At 29.5% G+C, this 13731-nt stretch overlaps 1 protein-coding gene across 1 annotated transcript; it reads right to left on the minus strand.

Moving 5' to 3' along the window:
* Positions 1-9334: 9334 nt before the first annotated feature.
* On the minus strand, positions 9335-11215 carry LOC140450925 (zinc finger BED domain-containing protein 4-like). Its single transcript, XM_072544608.1, has one exon. The coding sequence runs from the start codon at positions 11213-11215 to the stop codon at positions 9335-9337; it is 1881 nt and encodes a 626-aa protein (XP_072400709.1).
* Positions 11216-13731: the final 2516 nt, after the last annotated feature.

Raw genomic sequence — 13731 nt, forward strand, 5'->3', positions numbered from 1 at the left:
AAATGGGGGTTTATGCCAAATAAACAAGATAACTTGGAGTGTTGACAGAGTACAAAACAGTATATGACAGGGAAATAATACTGCAAAAGTGGTTGAAGTGCCCAGACTATCGAACACAACCTTAACTCTCTAACCATTATATAACTGTCTGTAGACAGTGTTTACTTTTGTTCTAGTTAAATCCAGAATTGTTAATACATAAATAGCTTAAATGGTATTGTTTGTTTTTAAATATATATAAATATATAAATTATTGTAATCTGAAGAGAATTTTCATATAAGTGAAAAAGTGGTTTATAACGTCTATATTTTGCTGAAAAATTTACTGTATGTACATCATGATATATATTTTTGGAATATATTGTTGGTTTTACAAAAATAAATAAGCTACAGTTTTTAGCATTATAATTGATAACCATCTATGGTCATAACAGTTTACTTCATGTTTTTTTTTATCGCCACTGTATAAAAGAAAGTAGTCATAAAGTATATGATCTTTCTAAAATTCTAAAATGACTAATGAAGTGACTAATATATATTAGATTCAGTAAAAAATAATTATTCATCTGACACTGATGAGAACTGAAATATGATGAGACTACTCAGTCCGCTGTGTCTCATTATCTTAAGGAAATGGACTTTATAAATGATAATTTACTACTGAATTTTAGCAATGTCAATGAAGAAGCTATTCCATGAATATCATCTCCTATTATGACTGGTGCAGCCATGTCATCAACATTGTACTCTGCTGAGCCTACTGCAGAAATTTCATTGCAAAAATGTCCAGTTAAAACTACTACACTTATTCCAATACAATTACTGCTAAAATTAGGAAAAAACAACCTCATTTACCATTACCAGAGGTAGAATGGGATGGCTCTTTTTCAAATTAAACTGCTAGTGGATTTACTGAGCAGGTTTGTATTGCAATAAACATATATACAACAGTCGTATGGATGGTGTCGATCTTATGGATGGTCTACTGGACCACATTCAACTGAAAACTCAACATCCCATGCTACGGATATTTTATCACCTGATTAACATAGAAGTGACCAAGATCAAGTTGCCACTGTTTCCCTAGCCAATAGCAGCTGGTGTCTGCAAATATGCATAAATCTGTGCTGTAGGAATACCCTCAAATCAGAAAGTCTAGCCCAGTATGTCTAAGACTGGACCAAACTTGCTTCAACTACCAGATAATATACAATATGACGGCATAGATCATGATCAAGGTATTCACCACAAAACCAGAAATAGAAGGTGCAAATATTTTAAAAAGGCTGATACTCAGATGTATTGCATAAAGTCCAATATCAATTTATGTATTACACTAGAAAAAGTTGCTTCTGTAACTTTAATCATAGATAGTTTGATGATGGAATTCATATATTATATATTTCTTATATTTTTTATATTGTTTTACTTTCTTATTTTTATATTTTGTTAGATTTTTGTTTTTATTTAAACAATAAAAATCATTTCTTGAGTTATTCTATTCAAATAAAACCTCTTCTAATTCTAATCTAACACTCAAATGAAAAATGAAATTGTGCACAAGAAATTAAATCTAACAATCAAATTACCCTAATTAGAAATTATCAGTTATAAGTTAGACATAAGTGAATTTATCAAAAGTTAGAAGAGGAGATTGGTGGGTATAATAGAGTAGTGCTATAATAAACTATTTGATGATAACATTAATATATGGTGATAACAACACTCATGTTGACTATAAAAACGTTTAGATGGAGTAAGACAGCAAAACCTAATAGCAATACTCATTAATAAGAACAATCTAATTATAAATACAAACCAAAGATAGCAGAACCAGAGTGCTACAGTACAATCTGATGGACTGACAATAAAAAATTACTTAAAAACTTACAATATGCAGATGACATTGATGGTTGCAAAGAGCAGTGGAAATCTTGAATATAAATTGTGCAGAGATGTGAATTGATATAAATGTTAAACAAATGGAATATAGTATGCTTATTACAAAAGAATCACAAAATATTTAACAAATATTGACAATAAATGGCAACATGATAGAACAAGTAGAAAAATATCAATACTAAGAAACTTTGACAAAGAAACAAATAATGGCAGATCAGCATTTATACAACTGATACTCCTAACATACATCTCAATTTAAAATATGTACAATATTAAATGCTATATATTTTCAATATTATCATATGGAGCTGAGACATGCATATTAAAAAAATTTACATTCAAAAGTTGGCTGTCAACAGCCACAGTAATGTCAGAAAGACTTAAAGAAGGATGCAGATAACAAAAAAATATAATAGTTTAATTAGCAATTTCAGATCTGATATAAACACAAAAACCTAATGCCAAATATAAAAAGCCATGATAAGACTGACTGACAATAATGTATGGTGCAGATGATATAATTTTGAACTACAGACAGCATACAAAGAACCAAACATTATAACATGTAAGTATAAAGATTGGAAATTTACGTTGGATGAGCCATGCACATCAGAAGCAAAAGGAAAACACCAAAGAAAATATTGAGAGGACACCATTGGGAAAAAGGTCAAATGGAAGATCCATACAATGTTGGAATAAAGCAAAGAACAGATCAGAATGGAGGAAAAACATGGAAGAAAACAATAAAGGGTCGGCCAGCTATAATGGACAACCCTTTTTATGATATGTTTGGGCATAATGGCAGGCATTAGCATTAGATATGTCTATTTCCTGTAAAATGATAAAATTAACAAGTTGTCACTTTAAGACTCACTCTGATTTTAACATTCATTAATATATTTACATTGGTTTTATGAAAATTAGGTAAATCATTACATTACATAATGTCCCAAGTGGCCATGCACAAAGGGTGTGGCTTCATATATCCTTATATTGAAAATTTTAATCACTAGATCACCTACCAACACCAAAGTCTAGATTAACTATTCCTAAGTAAAAAGTAAAATAAATCCCGATTTAACAAATAATAGAGTAATGCTTACACAAAAACGCTTGGGGATGTGATATTTGATACCGTGCACCATCTTGATTTTTTATTTATGTGGAAATGTATGCAACTAAGCATAGGATTAATATTAAAGAATAGGATTAAAGTTAGGAAAATACAGAGAAAACATTAAGAATAGGATGAATGAGTAGTTATGATCTAAAAATATTACTTACATTCATTGTACCAGGAAAAAATACATTCATTGTTGCAGACATTTATGTGTGGTCAAATACACATTCAAAAGTTTGATTAGAGAAACATCTTTCCGAGAGAATGACCCTGTAGTTGTAAAAGATGACTCTCCTGCATATTAACTTAAAAAAACATATTTTCTTTCGCAATTAACTAGCACCTACACCAATTAGCATTACGTGGCATTACGCCATATCTGTACAAGTACAAATTAGGGATGGGATGGGTTGCGAAAGCAGTAGCAGTTATTTCACTGAAGCTGCTTCACACTGTTACACCATTTTCAAAATAACTGCTTCGTACTATCGTGAAGGCCCTGATCGACAGGCGAGTGGGAGTAAAACCGCGGTTTTGTGGCTCCTCGCCAAACACACCCAAAATAACAGTTTAGATTTTTAAACTGCTGCAGATAATGCTACTCTACGTAAGGACGTGATCTATGGTAAGGACTGAGAACAACTTGGATATTCTTGCGAAGCAGGGCTGCCAGGTCTAGGGATTTATCCCGAATCTAGGGATATTTCAGTATAAAAGGGACAAAGGGATTTTTTTGATATTTAGTGTATAATCTAGGGATTTTTGACCGACTCAAATATTTACCTACATAGGCCTATTGTAATAACATTTTCTTTAATTCAGGTATAAAACCACTTCGTATTAACAGTATTAAATAAGCGATCTTTCATTACAAATAATTAAGCTACCAGTAAACTACTTGTATTGAGGATTTTATTATCAGATGTCGCTAACTGTCCACGTTCTGGGAATCTTCATTTTATGCTACCAAATAGATTTCTGCTAAAAATAGATTCCTATATATTTTCAGAAAGGAGAAGCAAATTCTGGAGCAGGAATTAGGGGATTTACAAAAATCTTAAGTTTTATAAAATAAATAATTACGGCATTAACAGTAGGAATCGGGTGAATTACAGGATTCGTGGAAATATATAAATAAAATTCTATGCTTCACCTTCTCATTTCTCTTCGAAGTTGTATTTTGTATTAATTAGATTAAGTGAATAATACATAAGAATATAATAAATAGAATATTCAAAGCCAAAAATAAGTACGTTATTCTGTTTTTGTTAAATTTATTCAAATCATCGCTATTGTACCGTATAAAAATTTAATGTTTTTGAAATAAAGGTATAAAACAACAATTATTTTTTTATATCCACGTTATTATATTAGGCAATCATCAATACATCTTATCATTTTATTCAGAATTAGGCAACCATATATACATTTATTCCAATCTAGGGATTTCTAGGGATATTTTAATGTTCAATCTAGGGAGAACAAAAATTTTCACCTGGCAACCCTGTTGCGAAGTTGCCCGCTGTCTGTCATTGTTAATTTTATCAAAGAATATAGACGCTTATAAGCGTCTATATTCTTTGATGTTATGTTGGAGTAATTAATGTAAAGGTTAATAAAAACAGTGCCAGAACTAAAGGTGATAAATTATTATTGTAAATGATTTATCAAACAAAAAAAAACAATTAGTTTTTTATATTTATTAGATATATATATATATATATATATATATATATATATATATATATATATATATATATATATATATATATATATATATATATATATATATATATATATATATCTTATTTATTTATTAAATTAGAGATACATATTAGGGAATAACAAAAAATATAAACAATTGTGTGCCAAAAACTAATGTATAATTTACAAAAACAAAAATGCAAACTTAAAAATTGTGCAAACAAAAAAATATATATATATATATATATATATATATATATATATATATATATATATATATATATATATATATATATATATATATATATATATATATATATATATATATATATATATATATATATATATATATATATATATATATATATATATATTATAATATATATATATATATATATATATATATATATATATATATATATATAATGTGTATATATAATATAACATATAGATTCGGCAAATTTTCAACTACCGTATACGTTATTCAGTATGTGGAACAAAGATAACACTTAATTGTTTGAATACGAGTGAGACACAATCCACGCACTTGGAGTAGCGAGTCTTATTTTTAAACAGTGTTGCGAAATTTCTGTAACATAACTCCTTCTAAAACATTAGTCGGATACATGAGTGTAACATAATGTTTAAATGCACTACAATTCATTGTAGAATGAAAATTAATATTGCTCCAACAAACCTTACATGAAGTAATCATGTAAGTATTATTTTTTAAACGATTATATCATTACTTCATTAATTAACAAAGAATACTGAATTGAGAAATTGAGATGCGACAACAGCGTGAGCTAAATAAATATCGCACTTCAGTAGACAGACAAATAGTATAAACCATTTGCCCCCTCTACGACTTCCCCTCAAAAGAATAGGCGGTCCTTATCTGTACAGCAGGTTTAAGGTCAATAAGGTAAGGTCTATTTCTTTGATTTTTAGCTGTCGTGGTAAAAGGTTGAAAACAAATAATTAACATGCCAAGCGTATACAGTAGAACCTCGATAAGTTAAATTCCAAGGGAAAAACCAAATATTTTAAGTTATGCAGGTTTTAAGTTATGTTATGTGCAAGGGTCTATGTTGTGATGGATTAATATAGGTCAGAAGTTCATTAAAATATAGGCATTTATTATACACTACATACACTACATTCATTTATTATATTCGTTACAAAAAGTTAAAGCAATAATTAAAGGTATAGTCTACTAAAAAAAGTCTGTGATTTTCTTTTGATTTAAACAATTCATAGATTCTAAATCGATTTGATTTTAAATAACATAGAGAAGAAAATACGTTATCTTTTATGTTTCTACACTGCTCTATAAATGATCGTACAGTCGTTATAGCACTCTTGCTTCGTTGATTGATATGCTCTTAGATGAAGTTTATGGGTCGTCATTAAATTCATCGTCTTTATAACTTTAAATACAGTACATGTTGTTATTCCATTATTCAGGATCATTATTATCTTCCTCTTCAAAATGATTTCTTGAGGTTCTGAAGAAAAACCACAGGTTCTAAAGCGGTTTTTCACTGTGAGGAGTGTTACGTTTTGCCTTGTTTTGTTCATTATCCTCATTACCTGAAGAACATTGATAGAAGAAATCGTATTTTGCTCCATATCAGCTATCATTCTTCTAACAACTTCTTTTCTGTATAATGTTTTACAATTTTTAATGATACTCTGATCCAAAGGTTGAAGTTGTGATGTTGTGTTTGGTGGAAGAAATTGTACTTTGATTGCCTTTAATGGTGGTATGTCTCCGTGTGCTGTTCAGTTGTCGATGAACAGAACAATTTTTCTATTTCAAGTTGCCCTTTGCTAATCTATATTATTCAGCCATTTTTTAAAAAGTTCTGCTGTCATCCATGCTTTTTTATTGGCTTCATAATCCATGGGTAGTGATTTTAAACCTGCAAAACACCGAGGTTTTTTTGACTTACCTATATAATTAAAGGTTTGAGTTTTTCTGTGCCCGTAAGTCGTTCCTTGCTGTGTTTTTCTCCATGACATTTTTTATTTTTGAATGTTAATGTTTTTTCGGGAAGACATTTAAAAAACAGACCAGTTTCATCAGCATTAAAAACATCATTGGGATCATAATTATTCACTAAATTATGCAAGTCAGATTTCCATTCTTGGCAGACTGATTTGCTTACGCTCGTACTTTCGCCGCACATTTTTTTAAGGCTAAATCATTCGTTTATTGAAATTCTCTAACCAGCCATTGCTGGCTTTAAAATTATCGATTTTTAGTGAATTAGCGAACTCTATAGCCTTTTCTTTCAGTATGGGTCCACTGATACTGATGTTTCTGTTTCGATATTGTTTTAACCACGTAAACAAACACTGTTCCAAATAAGGGAATTCGGCAATTTTTGTCTCCTGATTCTTGTTTTTTCAATAGTTCGGTTTCTTTTTTTATGATGATTGATAATGTACTCTCGTGTATTCCAAACAGAGCCACAACTTCTTTTCTTTTGAATCCATTTTTCACTGCTTCTATAGCTTTTAATTTATCAGCATATGTTAGCGTTGTTAATTTTCTTTTTGAACTCATTTTAAGCAAGGTATCACACAGTACCTAAATCGATGTTTCTAGAACAGTGATTAAAACTTATGATACAGTAAGCTGTTCAGCTGTCATTGGTAAACAATTTTATGTTATAGGGATTGTGAAAACATTTCTTTAAGTTACTGAGGGCTAATATTGATATTATTTATTTAAGTTATCAAGATTGTGTATTTTAAGTTGTAGAGGTTTTGGGCTCCGATGGGAAGGGAACATATAATTTTTTGAAGTTATAGAGGTTTTTAATTTATTGAGGTTTGACCTATCGAGGTTCTACTGTATTTTCAAAAAGAAAAGATTCAAATGGTGAAATGGTATTATGGGAACCATTCTATTGTAGAAATAATACAGTTATTTATTGCTGCTTTTTAAAAACAATAACTTTTAAAAAAATGTTTTCCGATGAATCTTCATTCACAATCCATAAACGTCATAATCCATCTGTCGTGCGCTATTGGTCTAGGGAAAAGAAACATTTGAGTATTGCTGTGAAAACACAATTCCCAAAGAAATTAAATGTGTGGACTGGCATTTATAACGATAATATAATTGGTCCATTTTTTATTACGGGAAATCTGAATGGGCGAAAGTATCTAGATTTATTACGCAATCAGATTATTCCAGCTGTTCGAAACCTTGCGGTCAACTTCGATGATGTTTGGTTTCAACAGGATGGTTGCCCAGCACATAATGCAATCGAAGTTACCAATTATTTGGAACAAACATTTCCTGGACGAATAATTTCTACACGAGGAACAATAAAATGGCCCCCTAGATCACCAGATTTAGCACCTTTGGTATTTTATTTCTTAGGAATGCTAAAATCAAAATTATATCGGCATGATTTCGAACGAGCCACCAATTTAGCAGAATTGTAAGAAAAAATTGTTCAACTTTGTAGTAGAGTACAACCAAATCAGCTAAATGCAATGAGACTTGCTTTAATTGATAGATTCGGATTTTGTTTAGCTTAAAATGGTGGTTTGTTTGAACATTTAATTGGTTAGAGATTTTTTAAAAATGCCTTTAATTTTAATTATTTAGAATAATTTTTTTGATTGGTTTTTTTTCTTATAAAAATAATATTTATATTTAGTTAATGTTTGTTAAGTTAATTATTGTTTTATTTCCTAGCTACCAGAGCTAAAAATCTACAAAAATTACATTTAAAACTCGAATTCCTATAAGTGTTTGAGTTTTTCTGAAAGATTTACTGACGGAAAGTTGGCGACGAAATAATTTTATGAAAAGAACTACACCCCATCAACGTCCGATAATTACTGTCGGTCATCGGTGTATTTTTATGCCGCTTCGCACTGTAAAAGAAGGCGTTGCTTAAAATTTCAAACTCTTCAGGGGAATAATGCTTTGTTGCCACACATAAATTACTTAAATCACTGTTCTTTGTTAACTAATAAAGTAATTGATAAAATCGATTAGAAAATAAGAATTACGTGGCTACTTTATTTGAATTTTTTTGGGACAATATTAATTTTTATTCTACAATGAACTGTAGTGGATTTAAATATTATTTTAGACTCATGCATCGGACTAAAATTTAGAAGGAAAGATGTAATAGAAATAATAGCAACACTGTTTAAAAGTCATACCTACTACGTCGAGATGATGACTGCCTCTCACTTCTATTCAAACAATTAAGTGTTATCTTTGTTCCACATACTGAATAACGTATACGGTAGTTGAAAATTTGCCGAATCTATATGTTATATTATATATACACATTATATATATATATATATATATATATATATATATATATATATTATAATATATATATATATATATATATATATATATATATATATATATATATATATATATATATATATATATATATATATATATATATCTTATTTATTTATTAAATTAGAGATACATATTAGGGAATAACAAAAAATATAAACAATTGTGTGCCAAAAACTAATATATAATTTACAAAAACAAAAATGCAAACTTAAAAATTGAAGTTTCAGTACAAATTTAACAACAAAAATTAAGTTTTCTTAAGAATTACTCCTAATAAACATGATTTGCTTAACTTTTTCGTCAGAAAGTCTGCTTCGTTTGGCTGATAAAATTTCGCCAGTTTTAGAAAACAGTCTCTCACATGGCACAGATGTGGACACTGTTCCAAATTTGTTACGAACAATAACACTTAAATTTGGATAATTGTGCCGATTGTCTTTCCACCAAGTTAGTGGGTTGTTTTTTCGGTTTAGAAGAGGTTCTTCAATATATCTTTGCACCTCCATTATTGCTTTACAGCGACTGTTCCCACCAGCAGGTTTAAAATGGGAGGCTTGCTTATCAAAGTCTCCCCAGATAGAAAACTCGTCCTCAGATGAATCATCATCCTGTAATTGATTTACTATAGGTGCTGTTGTTTGTTTTGAGTTTTTTTCCAAAAGATTAGTCAGCAAATTTATGACTAAATTTTTTGATCGCTCAGCAACACTTTCATCTGAGAAACCGATATTTTTAAACCTCGGATCCATAAATGTTGAAACAATTAAACTGTTGCTATTTTCAAAATTTTTAAATCTCATCTGGCTACTGTTGAAGATAACTTCAACAACTTTTGTCGGTCTTTCGGCAAATGATGTCCCTGGATTGGTAACTAGACGGTGATATATTTTTCGTAAGTTATTTGCTATAATAATTACAGATGAAAGTGTTACATATTTTTCTCCACTCATTGTTCTGGTGGCGGATTCTAAAGGTCCTAATATTTTAATTAACTGATTTATTTCTTCAAAATCAGTATTGGTGATACATGGAACATTTTCATTCCCTAGTACCGCAATAGAAGCTCTAACTTCTTCTTTGAGATTAACAATTCTCTCCAGCATATAATAAACGGAGTTCCATCGTGTAGGAACAGCCTGAATTAATTTTTTGGGATCTTTGCCGTTTTGCTTCTGATACCAATCAAGCTTCTCTTTAGCTAAATTGCTTCGCTTAAATAAACTAACGACAAGTTTAACTTTTTCAATTAAACTCTCGATTACTTTTAAACCATCTTGAGCTATTAAATTAATAGTGTGTGCTAAACAACCCAAATGTTTTAATTGTAACTCTTCTAAAATTGCTTTTTTTACATTTGCAGCATTGTCAGTAATAACTATAAAAATTTTGTTGTGCAAATCCCATTCAGTTATAACTCGTCGTAGTTCATTTGCTAAGTTTACACTCGTATGAGATCCCTCGAACAGACAAACTTCCAAAAGAATTGACTCAAGTTCGAATTTATCATTTATAAAATGAGCTGTAACACCTATAAAACTATCACTATTCCTTGATGACCACATATCAGTAGTTATCGTTACCGATTCGGCGGTTGCCATAATTTCTCTAGTTTTATTTAGAGTCTCTAAATATTTGGCAGGAAGTAACGTCTTTGTTAATGTTTTCCTACTGGGCAAAGTATAGCCCACAGCGTCACAAAATTCTCGGAAACCCTCATCTTCCACTATGGAGAAAGGTTGAATGTCTTTAACAATTAAGTTTAAAAGTTTGGCGTCGATAATTTTTTTTTGTGTTAAATTTACCTTTTTAGATACTTGAAGTTGGGACTGAAACAACTTCCTTTTCTTTGGAATTTCTAAGCAAGCGCCACTGGTACTTGGAATTTCAGTATCGGATATTTTTTTTCCATCACCAGTTTCGTCATTGTCAATAGGTACGCTATCTTGATCTTTTACACTTTTACACTGAACTGATTCCTGAAATGTAATAGATGGATGTTTCCTTTGTACGTGTTGACGCAAGTTAGTGATACTTGTTTTGTAGGATAATACTTGACTGCACATATTACATTTCGCTCGAGCATCATCTTTTATAGTAAAAAAGTCCCAAACTATGGAAGTTTTCTTTTTAGAATTCATATTTTGTTCAAAATCTAAAAATAATTTATAAATAATAATGGGAAAATATTTAAAAATAAAATGCACGTAAAGGTAAGCAGCAAAATACTTCAATTCCGATTTTTATAATACACAAAATAAATTGTCTGCTTAATAAAACTAGCTTGTGTCAGTGGCTCAATATTTATTAGAAAAAAATTACATACTAAAATTAAGTTAACTACTACAATTATTTTAAAATAGTATAAGCTATTTTTTGGGTTTCAAATATAGCATACCTAAATAACAATATATATGCCGAACTGTCGATGAACATTTATTTACCATTTTGGATATGTCTCTTTGGCTACATCCATTTCTATGGTTAGTAATAATTAAATTTCTTTCACAAATCGTAGTTCGGCACCTATTCTCAAATAATTTTGTTATCCGCCTAATAAATACTTTGAAATGTGAAATGAAACACATACATAACTGCAATATGAATTTAATGCAACGTCTACTTCGCAAATTTCAAATTGATAAGTTTTGTAATTGTAATACTTCATCTTATCTGCATCATTCTAGCTGTGACATCAAAATCATGCATAAAAGAATTAAATATTTATTGTTATTTAAGTATGATATATTTGGAACACAAAAAATAGCTTTTGCTATTTAAGAAGACGTATAGTAATTTAATTTCAGTATGTAATTTTTTTTTTCTAATAAATATTGAGCCGCTGACACAAGCTAGTTTTATTAAGCTGCTAGCCGCTGTATCTGTTTTTTATAATAATATATCAATATCAATCCTTTGCTTCTGAATACAAAATATTGTTTAATATTTCTAGATGTAACGTCACTAAAAGCTGCTATATACTTAATGGAAATAATGAAATAAACTTACGTATATGAATGAATTATATTAATACACAACTGGGAATTCCACAGCACAAGCTAAAAACAACAAAACAGGAGATTTCCTTTCAAAAACAGTAGATTTTGAAATAAAATTTAACGTATATCTAATTCAACTATACAGTGAGGACGTTTACAATTTACAGTGAATAGTGCGATTTGATACAAAAAGACACAGAACACGAATGGTGTCGATGTCCGTTATAGTTTTCGTTTTCGAATCTCACCAAAATATTTCAACCTGTTTGATCTATTATATCTTTGGTGTCCTTTATTCTCAAAAAGGTTTTATTTGTGAAAAGATTCAACATTCAACCCTAGAATAACAGAGACACATAGAAGCGACATAGCGGTCCAAAAGCGTGTACCATTTTTGTATACGCATGCCCGATTCTGGTTGTATTACTGTCAAAAACACGTGCTTATTCTTTAATTCTGGTTGTTTTCGATAGTCCGTAGGCGTCTATGGTAAATACTCGACACAACAAGTGCATTTGACCATTTATATAATTTATTTATAGTTAAAAGGTTATAGTTATAGTTTATAGTTAAATATATAAGTTTATAGTTATAGTTTATAGTTAAAAGTTTAATTTATATTTAAAATGTCTGGATATATTTGTGCGATTCGCGGATGTTCATCTGTGACAGGAAAAGGAATAAGTTTATTTAGATTTCCTAAGAATAATAACAGGTAATTACTATTACTTTGGAATTATTATTAGTTATTACTAATTACATAATAGTATTGGTTTGACTTTCGAACAGTAAGCCGACGCCGACGTGTCTGTCCGAGCTATAAAAAAATAAACTTTGGTCTGCCAAGGGATACCTAGTTCAAAATGAAAACATTAAATTTGGTGTCAGTGCTATTTCTTTTATTGAAAGACGCAAGTCTCCGAAGGCTCAGGTCAAAAAATCAACAGATGGTGGCCAAATGTCGGCGCGCTCGAAGACAACAATACGAATATAGTATTTTTAAGAAATAAAAATAGAGGGTTTTATACACGAGAATATTTGATTTAAGAGCGTAGGCGCAAAATTTGGGGCAAATGTTTTTTAAATGTATTCATTTTTTTCGAATCCTGAAAAAACTAATAAGTATTTTTGAAAAATTTAAACGCAGAATGAAAGACCACATTATTACTGAGGGCCAAAAGTCCCCGAAAACTTTTATAATGTTTATTTTAATAAGTTATATATATATATATATATATATATATATATATATATATATATATATATATATATATATATATATATATATATATTGTTATGATATGTAAAATCGAGAAAAATATTGGTTTGTTTAAAAATATTTCAAAGTTCAAAAACATTAAAATAATTCAGATAAGTAGGATAATATCCAACAAACATTTCGGAGAAGGAAAGTTATTAAATCCTTGAATTACCTGTACCAAACAAAATGTAAGCTTTACATCAATCATTTCTTTGTTAAACTTGAGTGACCCGCATAAGTTTAAGTGAAACAAAAGACAAATTGAAACGGGTTTTTACAAATGCATTAGTGCAGTGATTAAAGACAATAGAAGATATTTTAGAAAGAGGTTTTTGTTAGTTTTAAGATTTATAGAAAAATATTATTTGTAAATAAGTTTTAGGAAATTTATAATTAT

This window comes from Diabrotica undecimpunctata, chromosome 9 (assembly GCF_040954645.1).
Source record: "Diabrotica undecimpunctata isolate CICGRU chromosome 9, icDiaUnde3, whole genome shotgun sequence".
Lineage (NCBI taxonomy): Eukaryota > Metazoa > Arthropoda > Insecta > Coleoptera > Chrysomelidae > Diabrotica > Diabrotica undecimpunctata.

Excerpts from the sequence above, each read along its gene's own strand:
- LOC140450925 (XM_072544608.1), bottom strand. The coding sequence starts at position 11,215 with ATGAATTCTAAAAAGAAAACTTCCATAGTTTGGGACTTTTTTACTATA.